The sequence below is a fragment of the Ctenocephalides felis genome, unplaced genomic scaffold (genome assembly GCF_003426905.1).
Source record: "Ctenocephalides felis isolate EL2017-DRISC unplaced genomic scaffold, ASM342690v1 CF-g0.4_SCAFFOLD_01170, whole genome shotgun sequence".
Classification (NCBI taxonomy): domain Eukaryota; kingdom Metazoa; phylum Arthropoda; class Insecta; order Siphonaptera; family Pulicidae; genus Ctenocephalides; species Ctenocephalides felis.
Genome location: NW_020537324.1, coordinates 85,118,262 through 85,137,819, shown reverse-complemented (window position 1 = coordinate 85,137,819; position 19,558 = coordinate 85,118,262). Strand labels below are relative to the sequence as shown.

Below are 19,558 nucleotides of genomic sequence, written 5' to 3'. Positions count from 1 at the left end.
TACCTTGGAAGAAAAGAACTCAAATAATTTCCTTTTGAATTTTATTAATAAAACTCTAAAAATAAATGACAAATCATTAAGGAGACAGTTCCATGTCGACAGCTGGATGCTAAAATGATTGATAATCCGAATCAATTTTAATTTGTTATTTTAGAACTCTATTATTGTCAGGTATATACTAATAATAAATTAGAATATATAGTCTTTAGAAGCAATAAACGACTTATAAAGTTTCAAGAACTAAATTTAAAAAAAATCATCTCTTCAGAAGACTATTTTTGGCTTCAAATTACTTGTAAATTTCCAGTTATTATTATCATCATTTTGTTATTTAAAATACTGTGTAAACAAAATTAGTAATTTCTGAGAGTTCTTAAAATTTATATGTGCGATATAGCATTATCACAACAACTGATTTAAATTTAAGATATTATATATAAAATTACACATGTATTTGTGTGTTTTATGTATGTCTCCAACTCCAAGTAGGTATCAATTAAATACAATTACCTACATGACGATATGTGTTGTATATATCGACAAAAATAAAGAATGAGTCAGAGGAGACGATTCCAAAAAAGGCGAAAGACTTTTATACCAACAAACCCAGATATATAAAATAAATAAATCCAACTCGACTCTACTCGAAAACCGACCAACACATAAACAATATTCGAAACGAATAAATAATTCAATAAATCAAACCATATGTTCTGTATTGACATCAGAATTCTTGCAACAATTGTAATGGACTCTTTGGAAAATAAAAATCTAAGCAAAAATACATTTTTATGCAACTTCTTGCGGTTACCGGTTAACATGCTTTTTTGTGGTTAATTTTTTTAAAAATAGTTTTGAAGAAAATTTACAAAAATAACTAGTGGTGTATGGCATCGTGTCTTAAGGCAAATTGCTGGAACTTCCCGTACCGTAATGAAATATTCGAGAAATTTTAAACGTTTTCAAATATATTATTACAAATAGTGTAACTTTCATTATTTTTGATATCTTGTTATATCTGAGCAAATCAAATGTAAATCATCGATTTATCTCCAGAACATCAACAATCGTCATTTCATTTCGAATTCAATTAAAAAAAAAAATAGTTGCCTAATTTACACAAAATTGAAAAAGTGCGGTATAGTCACAGTCTAAACGCATTTGCAAATAATTCTGTGCGACATTTTCACTTATACTGTGCTTAACCAGACGGCATTTTCAAATTTTTCAATAGTTTTCGTTTTCACAAATTGGAAAATTGCTTCAGTACATAAACAGTCTAAACGCACTTGGGTAAACATTTGTACTAGAGTGGCGCTTAGACTGTGCTTGGCCTGGGTAATTTTTTGATTTGAATTTTTAATCCAAATTACAAAAATATTTTATGGAAAATAAAAAAAGATGTAATATTTTTAACTTCCCTTTAGCTTTAATAGTAATCGCAAAAAAATCGAAAATGAAAATTTTTATATATCTTTACGTTTCAAAACCTTCTGAACATTTTGCCATACCTCAGAAAAAATGGATTTTGTGTGTGTGTGTATGTGTCTGCAGATACAAATTTTCGTCGACGATTTTGGGAACACGGATGTAGCGATTTGAATAATTAAAAAAACATTCGATTCGTATTGATAAGGAGACCTGCTTATTAGTGTTTGGCGAAGGCAGGTCTAGTCGTTCCGAAGATATTTATTTGGCAAAAAGTGCTAAAAACGGTAACTCAGTTTTTAAGAAAGCGGAGCGTCCGATTTGAATAATTCAAAAAGCGTTTTACTTGTATTGACAAGATGAAGAACTGTTCAAGTTTTCATGAAAGCAGGTCTAGCGGTTTCGGAGATCTAGTGAAAAAAGTAAAAACAAATGCCATCTGGCGGTCAAAAATGATCATTAGACATATGCACATCAAATTATCAGATATTTTATACAGATTTCAATAATAAGTATGAATTTTCTTTACATTCCTATGGGTTCCGTACCAATGTTTATGCGTTAGACGATGACGCGGCGCTTACGCGCTTCCATATTTCGTCTCTATGCAGTTAAAGCAGTTCGATTGCTTTGAAAAAAAGTTCAGAATTTCTAAAATATTTCAAAATAAATTTTTCTTCAAAAAGTCTTTTTTTTCAAAAAAAAGTAAATTTTTATCAAAAATAATTTTTGTTACGGGAAGTTCCAGCAATTTGCCTTAAGGCACGATGCCATACGCCCCATTAGTTTGTCAATACAAATGTATAAAATTTGAAAACTATTAGATATCGGTTTGGATTTATGAAAAATATATGATGAATTTCACAAGATGGAAAATTTAAGTTTTTTGGAAATATGTATGAAAAATTCTGCATTTCTATATAAAATAGAAAGTAAATATGTTCGTGTTTCGAATAGATATAAATTCGTAGGTCTTTGGTAGACATTTCCATTTACATATAGATGATGACACGGAAATTTCAGCCTCAAAAGGTTTTGCCAATCAATAAATAAGGACCTCGTCCGCACGCAATTCTGAAAATAACACCGAAAAGATAAAGGAGAAAGTCCTTCATATAAATTCACTCCATACTATAAGTAGTACAACTGGTCTAATTTGATTTAATAATGTGTCTTTTACCTCAGTTTTTCGTTGATTGTTTTCGATCATTTGAAGAGATGAATTGGTGTGTCAGTAGGCAGTAGAAATCTGTCGGGTGCCCCCTTATAAGGCCAAAGACAGTCGTCGTTCATTGTGAATGTATTTAATATGTGTTCGCTAAAAACTAGATCGCCCACAATGGCCGCGTAATAGACACGAATTCGTCCCGTTCGCGGCGGGATAGTTTGGATTACACGATTACAGGGACGAACTGGGGGGAAAAATAAAAGAAGAATGTTTAGAGTGAATGAATTTGTGAGTTTGTCAATTATTCATATATCTCAGGTATGAATGTGTGAATGTGTGAATGAGTCCTAGACAAATGTTATACAGGGTGTCTCAGAACTTTTTTAACTTCCCGTAGGGTAAGTTATTGTAATCGTCCAAAAATCGAAATTGAAAATTTGTACATTTCTTAATTTTTCTTTAAATATCGAAAACAATTCTAATTTTAATTTTTTCGAGCTAAATTTCTGAAGCTCAGTTCATAAAAAATTTTAACTTTGCAATTCAGTTAAAATAATTCTTATAAATATTAGACAATGTCCTTCATTTTAAATTTGATTGATTAAGTTTTGTTTATTTAATTTTCTGTAATATATATATATATATATATTTTGTAGAGTTTCGAACAAGAATCCAAAATAATACAAAATAAAAAACAAGAAAAGTTTTTAAAAAACAATTTCTTTATTTAATTATTTGTTTATTGTCGACGTTTCGGAACTAGGTACTTCCATCTTCAGGACATCTGTCAAAACATATTCAAACATACAGGTAATTAATTCAACTTTGTCATTAACCTTTTCTTAAAAAATTTCCATAACTTTCAAAAAAATTTTCTATTATGTTTAATATCCTGTTTTGATAATCCACTCATTTATTTTTATCATTTTTATTTTGAACATATTATCATATTTCTGTACATTATTATATTTTTTACAATTTAATTCATTATTTAAGAAAAATCTATTTTCTTTTCCTAAACATATTGTTTGCAAAAATCTCATCAAGATCATGTTTCTTGACAGATGTCCTGAAGATGGAACGTACCTAGTTCCGAAACGTCGACAATAACAAATAATTAAATAAAGAAATTGTTTTTTTAAAAACTTTTCTTGTTTTTTATTTTGTATTATTTTTGGATTCTTGTTCGAAACTCTACAAAATATACACAAATCCAAGACTCTACCATTCAATATATATATATATATATATATATATATTGCAGTATTTATAATAATCTATTTGAAAACATTTATTATTCCTCGAATATTTCATTACAGTACGGGAAGTTTCAGCAATTTGCTTTAAGGCACGATGCCATACATCACTAATTTTTGTATGCATTTATTTATTGTTGATCAAAACATACATTTCTTTTTAAGACAATATGCTGGTCGAGGGGTGTTCCAGAACTTGATGTTAAGTCGAAATAGGCAATAGATTTAATCATAGCTATTACGGAAAAAAATAGAAAAAAAGGTCTCATGTAGTTAGTAAATTATGAGTTTCTAAATTGAACTTTGAACTTTGATGAACATGTAACAATTTCAGTTATTTTGGTTCATTTTTATTATTTCTGTTCTTTGAACTTTAGATCCACAATCACAAATAATATTTCTAAGACTTCAGTCAAAAATAATGAGGCAATTTCTGCAAGTTTTCCAGAATTAAGTCTTTTTGTAGAATTAAGAAAAACTACTCGACTTTGAGAGGTCCATCTCTATGGCCCTTCTTTAAAAATATGCATTAAAGAATGTTGACCAGTTTTATCATAAGTTGGTGCATTAAAAATGATAAATTACTTACCAAATTACTCGTAAACTTTTTTTTTATTTTTCTTAGCAAACTATGCAATAAGTACATTCAGCTACAATTATACCAATTTAAAATATCCTATTAATATAGCATAAAATTGTTTGGTAATTTCATGTAATAATTCATTTAAAATAAAAACCTAATGTTAAAAAACTATTACCCCGCTCCGGTTTGACGTTGAGTTCTGGGACACCATGTATGTAAATAAGTGATATCGTATGAACCAAAGAAAGTGAAACCGAACGATTTTATATATGAAAAATTACTATGAAAGACATGAATGATGGATGAGTAATTTCTGCAAGAATTCAACAATGTATGAATGTATAGTTTTTTTTTTGTAGAGCGAAAGAAATGCATTTATGCATTCAAGACTGGTCTTTTGTGTGGGTATGTCGGACTCGATACTGCCTGGGTATAATATCTCCGCTTTGCCCTTGCCTCTGGTCCCCACGAAAACCACCATTAGGCATTACTTCGTGGGGGGAGGATCTAGAATGTTATTATTTTTACACCGATGAATAAATGCGTGAATGTATATTTGTATAAATTACTGCAGAAGTCTAGTATGAATGCATTAACGAATTTGTAAATATGTAAAATCTAAGGTATTTAATAAAATTGATGAAATAATGTGTAAAATTATAAAATAATGCAGAATACAATAATGAGTAAAAGAATATGTTAATGTGTAAATATATAAATGTAATGAATATGAAAAATGTCTAAAACGGTAATATGTATATGTGTAAAATTTATGCAGAAATTAATCAATAATGAACAAAAGAATGTGTGAATGCTAAGTTTTTCAGAATCTTTGTGAGAGAATAATTGGATGAATGATTATGTAAATGTTTGAATTTTTGCAGGTGTCTACAATGAATGTGTGAACCTGTGAGGAATGAATGTTAGTCGATTTAGTAGAAAAATTTAGTGAATGCTCAAAATTTTTAAGTATAACTCCAAATTATAAAGTAACTATTTTTAGACCAAAACCTAAAATTGAACACCTTTTACATCAAATTTATTTATTTATTTATTTATTCATAAGCAAGCCGTAATCAATAATAATAGATATTATTTCAGGCTCTTGTCAAGCTTATTCATAGTTAATATTAAAAGAATAGTAATTTTATAATAATCATAGTAGATTTCACACAAATTTCGCTTCTGAAAAAAGAGTTGAAAAAAAGCATTCGAACATTAAATACAATGTTCATCATCAAGTTAATCATATTAAAGTCTATTTGACCACCAGTCAAGCTCAAAATTCTTGCACAAGGTTGAAAGTTATACGCATTTAAAACCGTAAAATTTTTAAATTAATAAAATAGAAATAAAAAAAAGAACTAGCTGTAAGTGGAATTCTGTCTTGAGGCAATTATGGCATCATGCCTTAAGGCAAATTGCTGGAACTTCCCGTACCGTAACGAAATGTTCGAGGAATACTGAATGTTTTCAAATTGATTATTATTATATATTCAAATCGGATACTCCGTTCTCTCAAAAAGTCTATTTCTATTTTCTGCACTCTTTGCTTCGTATCTCCGAAACGGCTGGACCTGCCTTTGCCAAAAACTAATCAGCTCTTTTCCCTATCAATAGGAATCGAATGTTTTTTGAACCATTCAAATCGGTTGATCCGTACGCCCGAAAACGTGGGCGAAAATTTGTATCCATACATACATACACACACACACATCCATTTTTTCTGAAGTATGCCAAAATGTTCAGAAACCTTCAAAAAGTCGAGAAATGTAAAAATTTTCAATTCCGATTTTCGGCCCATTACAATAACTTACCCTACGGGAAGTTAAAAATAAAGAAAAAAAATGGTTGTATAGGCGATCAAATGGTCAGACTACATAAATAAAGGATAAGGATTATGCAAGAAAATAGTTATTGAAATCAAATTGAGAAAAATCAGTAATGTCATAAAAAGCTAATTCTTTACAATTCCTACATTTTTCATGATTTTCAATATATAATGATTTGTAACTATTCATAATATTAAATATACATTAATATTTTTTATTAAATTTTTTTTTCCCCCCAGGTCGCGTCCATTCCGCCCTCGTCTCAGGTGTGAACTATGAGCAGAGGACCGTGACCGTGGAATGGTTCGAGAAGGGCGAGACCAAGGGCAAGGAGGTCGAAATAGACGTCATCCTATCCCTTAATCCGGAGCTGCAGCCGCAGAAGGACAACAGGCAGCAGCAGCAGCAGCAGCACCATCTGCCGCCACCAGATACCAACAGAATACTGCGGGTAAGTAGATGATAGAGGATAAGAAATAAATTTTATATTTTAATTTTTGAAGATGGAAATTTTAATCTAATATTTTAAACCACATTGTAGAAATGTTAATGTTATAATTTAAGATATGTTGGCCCGATGTAATATTTATAGGACAGCAAGGTTAATTATATACTTTTCTCTTTAAGATAATTTAACCCATGTTGGCCCGACGTAGTATTTGATGTTGCCTTAGCCATGTATTATTAACAACTATATTTTACATAATAATAAACAATAAAATTAAAAGCTCAAAAATGGCAGGTCAAAAGCCCCCCTACCAGCTTTTGGTTATTTGTAAAAGCACACCGTTAGTTGGCGACAAAATTAATTATAATTTATCCAGGGCATTTATCCCTTCTCTTGTTACTTCCAAAAAAGTGTCCGAATTTCATAGGATTGTTTATTCATATTAATTATATTGATGAATATTAGTCTTCCTGAGGTGTTAATATTTAGTAATGTAAATTAACAATTTGCTTATACATTTATTAGTTCCCACATTCACACTAAATTAAATAGTCTGCAATGAACAGAAGCGAACTAGATCTTCTCTTAAAATGTATAGTTTTAAGTTTTTTGCAGTATAGTTGGCCCACGTATTCTTTATGGTTAGAATAACCTTGATTGAAATATTTATACAATTTATTTATACTGATTATAGTAAGGAATAAATAATTACCTTCCCGTAGGGCAAGTTATAGTAATCGCAAAAAAAATCGAAAATGAAAATTTTTATATATCTTTACGTTTCAAAACCTTCTGAACATTTTGCCATACCTTAGAAAAAATGGATGTATGTGTGTGTGTGTATGTTTGTGCGCGTGTATGTATGCGTGCGCGGATACAAATTTTCGTCGACGATTTCGGGAACACGGATGAAGCCATTTGAATAATTCAAAAACCATTCGATTCGTATTGATAAGGAGACGTGCTGATTAGTTTTTGGCGATGGCAGGTCTAGCCGTTCCGAAGATACGAGGCAAAACGGAGCGTTCGATTTGAATAATTCAAACAACATTTTATTTGTATTGACTAAATGAAGAACTGTTCAATTTTTTCGAAAGGCAGGTCCAACGACTTTGGAGATCTAGTAAAAAAAGGAAAAAAATGCCATTTTGCGGTTAATAATGATCATAAGACATATGCACACCAAATTATTAGATATTTTATAAAGATTTTAACAATAAGTATAAATTTTGTTTACATTCCTATGGGTTCCGTACCAATGTTTATCCGTTAGACGGCGACGCGGCGCTTACGCGCTTTGATATTTTGTCTCTATGCAGTTAAAGCAGTAGGTACGATTGCTTTGAAAAAAAGTTTAGAATTTCCAAAATATTTCAAAATAAATTTTTCTTCAAAGTCTTTTTTTTCAGAAAAAAGTAAATTTTTGTCAAAAATTTATAATTTTCAAAAATCTAATTTTTTCGGAGTAAATCTTCAAAATTCAAAAGAAATTTTGAAGACGAATGTCGAAGTTTATGGATATTTTGTATGTTGGTTTTAGGAAATTTGGACTATTTACTTTTCATTAGGCCAAAAGAGCTGCTTGGCCAATTTTTGAACAATAATATTTAATGAACATTTCTTATCATTTATTTTTTTATAAGCATTGGTGGTGTCTTGTAATTATTTTGGAATGCCTTCTAAAAATAATAAAAGTATGTATGATAGGATCTATATTAATTTAGATAAACTGATGGACCGATTTGGATATAACGAACAACATCGATTTGTATTGACAATTATTTATAAATGTAATCTATCTAATATTTTTTTATAAACGAAAAAGTTCCAAAAACTTGCCTAAATGCACACATCACCAAATAAAATTTCATACTTTATTATTTCTAATTATTATTTTTGTTACTTATTAATTTTTTTACTACTTATTTATGTTAATTCTTTTTTTAAATGTTACATCCATAAATTAGTGATATCACGAGATGTGGTTTTAAAATATGTAATCATTTAGTCATTATTATGTCTTTTGAATAATGAGTATAAATGACTCATGAATAATTTTTTTATTCACTCTGAATGCAAATTAGTAGTTGCTGTGCTTATTTAGTTGCCTACGATTCAGTAGCAATATTTATAAAAAATAATAAATAAATAAATAAGACATTTTATATAATTTTGAATAAAGAAGTCTAATTTTACTAAAATTCGATCCCCATCCCAAAAGAAAATTATGTCTAATAAAGATGCCTCTGTTTTATTTAAGCTAAAGGCATTTATAAATTTTTTTTTGAGATCAAATTATGATTTATCTAACTTTTGTTTTACTGACAATGTAACCAGCTGTCAGTACATATTTTATTTTTCGACAAAATGATTCAAAATTAAAAAGTGCCGTTGCAATTTCAAAATTAATCGTATCAGTGGATCTTCCGAGTAACAGGTTAGAGCTTTTAATTATTCTTCTCGATACAAATATTCGAGAAAAAATCTATTCATTTTGAAAGTATAATTGAAAATTCAGTATTTTACTTTTGATGGCTTAATATTCAGTTAATATATATGTGGTGCATTTTGTAATAAACGAGACCGAGTAGGAAAGAGTTTGGATGGATTTTTAAGAAAAATTCTGAAATTTATAAACGAATTTTCAAAGTGTATTTTTTACTAAGTTGTTCAATGAAGTTACTATGGCTCGTGTGAAATATTTCTTGATATTATCGTGGCGATTAACGTGTTAAGGGGGTATTCTAGTGTAGAAATTAAAAAAAAAAACGATTTTTTTTATTTTATGTTTTCAAAGTTTAACTATCTAAAAATATGGGTACGAGAAGGTTTTTGAAAATTTGAATTCTTTTCGGAGATATAGGCATTTTACTGAGTCGGTCTTCATACTGGTTTGGGCTTCACGCAAAAATTTAAATGCGTTTTTCTCAGAACAGACTTTTTCAGTACTGTTGACACGATTTCTCGAGTTTTAATCGACCGATTCACTTGAAATGTTCAGAGAGTCTTGTTTATAGACCTGTCTATAGTCTGAACTAGAATTATCCCGAAATTCCTATTTTTACTATTTTTAAAAAAATTCGAGAAACTCAAAAAACAGTAAAAAACACACTTTTTTTCAAGCAGTCGCCAATTTATAAAAAAATCGTTTTACTCATCGCTAGTTCAGGCGATTACGACATCATTGTAGATTAATAATCTTTTCATTTTTTACATTTCCGATGGCTAGGAGGGCTGAAATCATGTCAAGACTGAGGTGCCAATTTTTTGAGATCACACACTTTATCAGCTGCCAGTTTTTACAATTTTCAATTTTTTTATTTTTTTATTTTTATTTTGTATTTTAATAATATTAATTAAGTAAAAACATTCATTGCTTTCTTTTACGACACTTTAAAAAACCTAAAGACCTAAAATTCATCGCTTTACACTAGAATACTCCCTTAATAAATTTAGCCAATGTCCTCTTCTGCTCACGTCTCAAATCTCGTTTATTTTAGGGTGCACCTAATGTTTTAAATTGCTAATTGAAGTCAATCGCGTGTATCTTTTCAGTAATACGGAATGACTTCAACAAATTGATTTATCTTAAAAATAATAAAAAAAATCTTCAACTAAAATCATAACGCAGATCAAAAATTAATTCGTACAACAATTAGTCAAACATTTTTTTGATGCTGTATACACAACCCGAATGCGAATTTAACGACGAACTGTCTCATAAACTTTAACCTGGGGAATTGTTTTAAAATGAAAAGTAAAAATGACGACGAGAGCAAGAAAAATGTTAAACGGTTGCCGCCAGTGACCCAGGCCACAACGGCGGTCAAGACCGTTCTAACCCAAAGCCCGAGGAATATCATCAATAATGACAATGGTAATAAATCTGCAGTCGCCAGAAACAGATGCAGCTCTTGCAAAAATACCACCAGAGAGAAATCTGCGCCGGAAAATAAGAACACTTGGTCAAAAATCAGCAGCGCGAATAATAATAATAATAACAATAAATTGTTGAAGAAACCTTTGCCGAATAGTGGTGTCGAGGCGCTAAAGGCCAAACCGAGGAACAATTCTATTGCCAGATGCGAGACGTCGTCAGTCGTGCCTCTGTATCGGCAGAAGCAGGCCTGGCTCTATAACAACGCGAATAAACAACCGCCGGCGGTTGCCAACGGCAACAAAGATAACGCCGCGTCGACGAGCGCTGCCGTCAAAGATGCGCCGAAAGCACCGGCGGCAAACAATTCAGTTGCAAAACAAAGCCTGCTCGAAACTATCGCTCGTCGCCGTCTGGCGGGCTGTTGGTCAGCTAAAAGCTGCTGCGTTAATAAAAAAGACGGCAAAATAACCTTGACTCGGACTAAAAGCGCTTCCTTACGCGCCCCCGGCGTCCTCAGTTTCGTCAACGAGCAGCTAACCTCCTCCAGATCGTTTGTCTTGCGTCTTGTTGACGCACCTGACGACGCTTCCAACACCCAGCAGAGGCCGCTGCCGGAGCCCGGCCTTTGTCTGCGCCAGTTCGTCAACAGCAAAATCTTCAACAGTAACAGTAAAGTCGCAGACAAACCTGTGAAAAAATACTTACCGCCGTCGTCGCTATGCGGTAAAGAGCGCAAAATTTGCTCTGCAAACTTGACCGATAAGCGTGCCAGGAAACCGCTCTCCGGGCTCGCGGTTGGTGAAAAACCAAAGCCTTTCCAGCAGTCAACGAAAAGGACTATTAATGAGGTCAAGAAAGGACCATGTCCAGGCGCTGGTGGTCAACTGCGGCAGAATGCAGCGGGCGTGCGTGCAGAAAACGCCTCGTTAGCCAGCAACAATATCAGCATTAGCAGCAATAATAATAAGAGAGATTTAAGCGGCAAACGGAAGCGGAGCTGTTCGGAGCAGCAATTGAACAGGAGCATCAATAGCTTTCGAAAGATCGTGCCTCAGAGACCGAGCGTCATGTTTCCGATCATCTTCAATTTCAAGGTAGATAATAGAAATATCTATAACGGTTTAAATTGCCGCCGCAGTAATTACAAATCAAATCATAATTCTGTCGTCCCAGTGAATAAGTGGTTAAATTTACAATGTTTGGTTTCCAACTTTGATTACACGTGTATGGGCATTTCAATTTAATTAATTAATTAAATTGATAATTAATTTTTATTTTTCACTGATGATTTTTAAGGGGCGCAACTAGTGTAACCGCCCAAAAAAAAAGTGATTTTTGGAAATTTATATTAAAGAAAATACTTCATCAATCATTTCAAAATTTTAAGAATATATTTACACGTGTTTTAAGAATATATAGTAAAATTTTTGAAGAAAAAAATTAAATATTTTTTAAGTTATCCTCGATCTCCAAGGCCCTTCACTGCTGTAGCGATTGCGGCCTTCTACGTGGATGAAATTTAAAAAAACAAAATTCTCGTTAAACTAGAAAATATTGTCTGTAAAATGACCTACGATAAAGAAAAAAAATCAAAAATTGACAAAATGGCGGCGTTTTAAAAAAAAGTTGAATTTTACTCAAAATTTTGGTCGTTTTGGGCTGCCAAAATTCGATTTTTGATCCATCAAAAAATCGATAGATCATTTTACGGAGAATTATATATAGAACATGTAAAAAAAATTTGATAGTGATCAGATCATTTGTTTTTGAGTAATCGCTGCAACAAATTCGGAAAATGCTGTTTCGATAAAAACGCGTTTAAAGATAAAATGATCGTTATACTATATACTACATATATACTCTTTAAATGGCTGTGACTCAAAAACTATTTAAGATGTCGATTTAAAATTTTGGAATGTTAGTTTTATTGAAAATTCGATTTTTTGAAAATTTCACACTAGTTGTACCCCTTAAATGCAATTTCACTTGAAACATTTCTGCCGGAAATTTACTTTACCACTTCTTTGGGTTGACAGAAATATTGACTGAAGAATACAATACAATTTGTATAATTTTTTACGAAAAAATGCTTCTATCAGTATATTTTTATTTGCGCATGTATTTAAAACATTATTTCATTCCTTTTCCAATAATTTCCTTCTCCAATTTAAATGTTAATCTTCTTGCATATGACAAAATTCATGTTATTATTTAAATTGAATGGTATATAAATTTACAGTATGTAACACAGTAAATTTCTTATGACTACTTGAAATATTTTCTTATAGCCTCAAAAATCAATTAAAAATGTGTGTGAATATTATCCTAAATTAAGATTCCACGGGATGTCAATACGAATCGAATGTTTATCAGCTATTTAAATAGGTATACACGTTTTTTATGAATAATTGTCGGTCCTATCTTTACATGCATACTATTTCTCAATGGTGTACAAATGGATTTCGATTTTTTTGTGGTTTCAATAACTTAAGGACTAATTTTCGGATAAAACAGAAATATTATGTTACGGGTCTTTATTCGCATGAGTTGTTAGTACCGAATTATCAAAAAGCTATGTATTTGCTAATTTGCTAAAACCTAACTTCACGTATGTGTTATCAAAAGAGATACCAGAAAGCTGCACTTATGATAATATTGTTATATGACGTTTGTACATTTTGTAGGTTAGTCAAATACATAGCTTTTTGACAGTTTTTTATTACTAACTCATACGAAGATACACCCATAACATAACATTACCACAACATTTCTATTTTATCCGAGAGTTGGTATTCTACGCATTGTCAATACAAATCGAATGTTGGTCTCCTTGGTGCAAAAATGGTTTTTGATTCTTCTGTGGTTTCAACAACTCATTCTATAGGAAGTTCATCTAATGTTCTTGTTCATTTTGAGTTCATTGCACCTCTCTAGTGCATTGAACATGTACAAAATCGGTTGCTAGGGAATATTTTCGATATCGATCAATCGAAATAATTATTTAAACGCGCGACCGCAACGCCGATGATGGAAAGTAAGGCGCAAAAGTAATTATGGGCACAAAAGATTCTGTATTTTTTGTATAAAAATAGGCAATTCATAGCCACATTAATCATTTTATCAATACATATTTTGCTCAAATATATTGAAGCTTAATGAGTGTGCAAAATTAGAAAATTCAAGCATACCAATTTTTAGTAGTAATAGGTTAGGGCGAGGCACTAAGGTCCTATTTGGCTTAAAAAACCATTTCAGCTAGCTAACCTTACAAAAATTAATACATACCAAACAATATCTGACTGTGCACAGTAAAATTTGCGGCTAATTAATCATTGTAGAACTGTTTTTTGCTATTTTTCACAAATTTGTCACATGGTCCTTTTTACCCCATAGGCGGTGTAAACTAAGACGGCCAGTGAAACAGACTCAATGTATTATTTATATTATTTACACATGGCCCTTTATCTCCTGATAGCAACGTTGCTTGATTTGAGATGATGACTGGTTATAATCTTTTGCCCTCTACTTTCAAATATTATTGTTAAAAAGTTTCTAACTTTGGTGGTAGACTTTTGTGCAGTAGCAATTCCCATTTTAGATCAAAAATATGTTTTCAATCAAAAATAGCCCATTTGAGGCACTGCGGTATAAAATGGCAATGGGAATAGTACATCTCTTACCCTATTCTTTCCTGAATCGAAATGAGTTTTACTCAGCTCACAGACCTACCCTAGGACAGAATTACCCATTATTATTATTATTACTCGACCAGGACCCGATCTAAGTATTTCTCTAGTGGTCAAGTTTCATTTACATATTGTTTTTACAAATGCTCCTTTGACAATTGACTGTCACCAGTCCCATTTATCCATCAAAGTGCCTTGAAATCCAGCCCCTTTTGTTTCCAAAAATGTTTTTTGTTCGATCATAAATATGTCATATTTTACAACCATTAAAATAATTTTAGAATCGGTTTGCAAAATACTTTTTTCCGAATTGATTTTCGAAAGGAATTTTATTTAAATTTAATCGTTGATAATGTTTGTGCTTGTTTTGTAGAAGTAGCACAAAGTGGTAATTTTAAATTTTTGAATATTTTTTGAAAATTCTGTCGGTTTGTGAACGGAAGGCTTGCTGCTTGAAATGGTTCTGCAGTTTGTGTCGAACATGACGGCGATTGTGGACAAATATTTTTGTCCTTTGGAGGAATTTGCAGTGAGTAGAAATATTAGGATTTGATGTTTTTTAGATTTGATAATTTGATAGTTTCCACATTCTGAAATTTTTGGAACTGGGAAGGCCTTTAGAGTTCCAGAAAGGAGGAACGAATTTTTCCAAGCTCTTTTAAAAAAATGAGTTTTAGTGAACGTTGATACGAGAAATGAATGATATTTTGATTTTCTGGGGGCAAGCTGGTATCTTTCCTCCTGTATATACATATGTAAAAGGTTAATCAAATTGATTGGGCCAACTAAACTGTCAACAAAATTATTAGTTTAATTCCAGATTTAGTTTAGAATGAATGTTGGATTAAATTTAATCGGATTTCTTAACTACATTTAATCTGATAATATAATCAGCTTTAAAAAAGTTAAGCGCCAATATTTTCTAAGGAGGCATCTAAGAGGGCTCCCCCTTGGTGATACTTCGTGATATTTAAAATTAGCCCCCCTCCCCCTTCTTCCATCAAACATCACGTGTATTTTCGGTTACGGAACAAATTTTTCGAATTTACGAAAAAATCGTAAAACGTTTGATTTTTTTTTTGAAAATTTAGGTAAACTATTGGTGTATAGCATCGTGCCTTAAGGCAAATTGCTAGAACTTCCCGTACCGTAATGAAATATTCGAGAAATTTTAAACGCTTTCATATATATTATTACAAATACTGTAATTGTTTTATAATTTTTGCTATCTTGAGCAATCTGAGCAATCAAAATCAAATGTAAATCATAAATCAATTAATTTATCTCCAGAACATTAACAATCGTTACTTAGTTCACTCAAAAACTGCCATTTTTTGCACATTTAGCTCTATATCTTTGAAATGACGGGATCTGTCTTTGCCAAAAACTAATCACCTCTTATCCCAATCATTACCAATTGAATGTTTTTTAGATCATTCAAATCCGATACTCCGCTCTCTCAAAAACTCGATTTATATTTTCTGTACTCTTTGCTCCGTATCTCCGTAACGGCTGAACCTGCCTTTGCCAAACAGTAAGCAGCACATCTCCCTATCAATAGGGATCGAATTTTATTTAAATCATTCTAATCGGTTGATCCGTGTTTCCGAAATCGTCGACGAAAATTTGTATCCGCACAAACACACATACATCAATTTTTTCTAAGGTATGCCAAAATGTTCAGAAGGTTTTGAAACATAAAGATATATAAAAAAATTTATTTTCGATTTTTTTGCGATTACTATAACTTGCCCTACGGGAAGATAATTATTTTAATCTGGAATTAGTTTAATTTCAGATTTAGTTTAGAATGAATATTGGATTAAGTTTAATTGGATTTGTTTACTGGATTTAGTTTGATTCAGTTTGAAAGAGTGCAGAAATTGAGCAAATAGAATCCTCATCACTATCGGAAAACTTTTTTAATCATTCCCCTAAAATATTTTTGTCTAAATTGATGTCAGTCACCCCATGGCAAAGAGAGATTAACTCTGCGGACAACTACGTAGCAAATAAATAATACATAAGTAAATATCAATCAAAAATATATACTTTTTATACGAAAAAAAAAATCATTTTTACCTTATTTGCAGTAATTTACTCCGGTTTCTTGATCACTGAATACTAAAAACGCTAAAATAGGGCTAAGCACGTTTGTTCAAAGTTTTACCCCCTATAGTTCTAGGAGTGCTAAGAATTCTCCAATCGGTGTCGAATTTGATATCGAAATATACGGGCCAACTACTGCGTCTCTAAAAACAAAATCTTTACTGTTAACATCAAATTTTAGACCATCTTTCACCTTGGTCAATATTAATTACTAGAAACTTCCAATGCTTTTTGCCTAATTAAACTAAACAAACTAGTCTTTTCCTATTTGCGCCTGAATGTTTGTCGTTGACGTATGCGTGTCTGTTTCTTTGCGCCCCTCGACCATCTCCTCTTACCAAGGACTCGAGCGGATCCTCGACCGAGGACGCGAACCGGCAGCAGCAGTCGCCGCCGCAGCACCAGCTCCGCAGCAGCCGCCTGCCCGCGCCGACCTCCATCAGCGGCGGCGCCACCCAGCGAATGAGCGGAGGAACAACGGCTCCTCCTCCAACTACATGCGCCTCTATGCGGGCGACTGCTGCAATGTCACTACGACGAAGGCGTCGGACTTGGAGGACGTCGAAGGCGGCGAGGAGGATGACGACGATTTCGATGATGGCGACGACGCTGGGCCTGATGAAGGGGATGATGATGGGCTCGATGATGAGGATTTGGAGGAAGCGGATGAGGACGAGTTGCAGGCGGGAGCTGCGGCTGGTGGCACCACCATCAGGCTTGGTGGAGCTGGACGGAGCAACGCATCGCCACTGCGGTGGGAATGATAATAGATGTTGTATATTAGTTATGTTGTGTGAATTATATATATATATATATATATATATATATATACTTTTTTATTAGGGTGGTCCTTAATATGGATGTTCTCGAATTTTCTTGCTCCCAGGGGCTCAAATGTATAAATGTGACATTAGTAAAATGAAAAATAATATTGCCTACTGTAAGACTTGTTAGAACAAAATGCTCTAATAAATATGACAACTTTTTTGTAAGAGCTTTACTAATAGCTAAATCTTCACAATATGATGAAATGAGAAAAAGTTAATAAAATCAAAGAAAATCTCCAGGTTGAATGCTGATGTTAAAGGAATTAAAAATGTTGAAAATAAAAAAAAAAAATGCATTTGATTCCCTCGGAGCAAACAAATTCGAAAATATCCATATTAAGGACCACCTTGATATATATTTATATATATTAGGGTGGTCCTTAATATGGACATTTTTAAATTTCCATATTAAGGACCACCCTAATATATATTTATATATATTAGGGTGGTCCTTAATATGGACATTTTTAAATTTCCATATTAAGGACCACCCTAATATATATTTATATATATTAGGGTGGTCCTTAATATGGACATATTTGAATTTCCTTGCTCCCAAGGGCTCAAATGGTTCCAGATTGATTTGGAACTTTGGCATTGATTGAAAACAATCCTCTGAAAGTTCTTAGCTCTTAGAGGGCAATTCAATCAAACTTTGTATGGAAATATCATGGAAAAATTCTTAAAAATTTAAAAAAAACAATTTTTTAGGTATAACTTAGCGACAAATTAATTAAAAGTGAAAATTTTTGTCATTTTTAATTGAAAATTCGACGCTCTGCAAAATTTTTGAAAATTTTTCCATGCTATTTCCATATCTTTAATTGAATTGCACTCTATCTAAAAAACAATATTAAGAGCTAAAACTTTCTAATTATTGTTTTTTATCAATTTAGAACCATTTGAGCCCTTGGGAGCAAGAAAAATCAAAAATGTCCACAATAAGGACCACCCTAATATTTATATATAATTTGGTTATGTTTTCTGTTTGAAGAAAAACTTCCGAGTACTTTACACAAAAATTGTTAGATTTATCAAAATCGGAATACATAATTTAAATAATTTTTTCTTCAGAAAACATAATCTCAAAATTACTTGTTATTCAGAGTATACAGAGTATCCCAGAACTTAACGTCAAGCCAAAACGGGGTGATAGCATTGTCCATAACTGCCCTAAAAAAATTAGGAAAAAATTTCTCACGTGGTTTGGAATTTATGAGCTTTTAAGTATAACGTAGAGCTTTTTTTCTGTAAAATTATGAGAGATGGATAGTTATAGTGGAAGCATATTCTGATACTTCTTTTACTAAAGTCATCAAACATAAGTAAAATGAAATAATGATTCATCTTGATTTGGTTTAGTTTTGGATTATTAAATTCAAAGTCTCATAGAAAAATACTATTTTTTATTATAATAAATCTTGAAATTGTTTACCATCTTTACCTAGTTTAGTTTTGGATTATTAAAATCAAAGTCTGCTAGAAAAATACTATTTTTATTACAATAAAAGTTTAAATTATTTTCTATCTTCTAAAGATCTGTTAATAAGCAGTTTATAAGATTTATAAGTTTATCATCCCGTTTAGGCTTGCCGTTGAGTTCTGGGACACCCTGTATATATATAAGGACCCATCAGTCTGATAGATGAGCCTTGGATATGTTTGTGTTGTGTTAAGGAACAAAGAGTCCAAAATATTACAAAAAAATACAAAGAAATCTTGATGAGAAGATATGAAAACAGACTAATATTATAAAAATTATTAATGACTGGATTTAATATATATACCGATATCAAAATAGAAACAAAGTTTTTTGACAATAAGAAAGTTAAGATATTTCATTCATAGGGTCTTTTTTTTTAGAAAAAAAGGTTTTTTTCAAACAATGTTTTTAAATAAAACTTCGTCGATAACTTAGTATCAATCAAAAATTAATAATGTTTTTTTTACTATTTTGGATTTTTTTCAAAGCTCAACACAACATATATATTTATCTACATTTAAACACCAAAGATAAACAATCATTAGTAATTTGTTTGCAAATATCTCAGACTTTCTCTTAAATAATAAATTTGTCGTTAAATTAGTTTTAAATTCATGTCAATTTTTTTAAGGCACAACCTTTGCATTTAGCAATTTTCTTAAAAAACATTCTTGGAAATAAATATTGAATTTAATAATAAACATATTTGGTAGTTTATCTTTGGATCACAAAAAGAGGATATATTTGTTTGTAAAATAAATACATATAATGCTTTTGCTATATTGACATCGTACATGAGAGAATAATATTTTTTCTTCTTAATATATTTTTTTTATCAGGCCTTTTACATCATTTTTT

General features: G+C 31.5%; 1 protein-coding gene across 1 annotated transcript in view; it reads left to right on the top strand.

The window, feature by feature from the left end:
• LOC113365958 (kinesin-like protein Klp10A) overlaps positions 1–19,558 on the top strand; it is a 70,597-nt gene that overhangs the window by 10,451 nt on the left and 40,588 nt on the right. Inside the window, exon 2 of the mRNA XM_026607502.1 lies at positions 6,507–6,718. Coding sequence (XP_026463287.1) covers positions 6,507–6,718 — 212 coding nt within the window. The remainder of the gene's footprint in view (positions 1–6,506; positions 6,719–19,558) is intronic.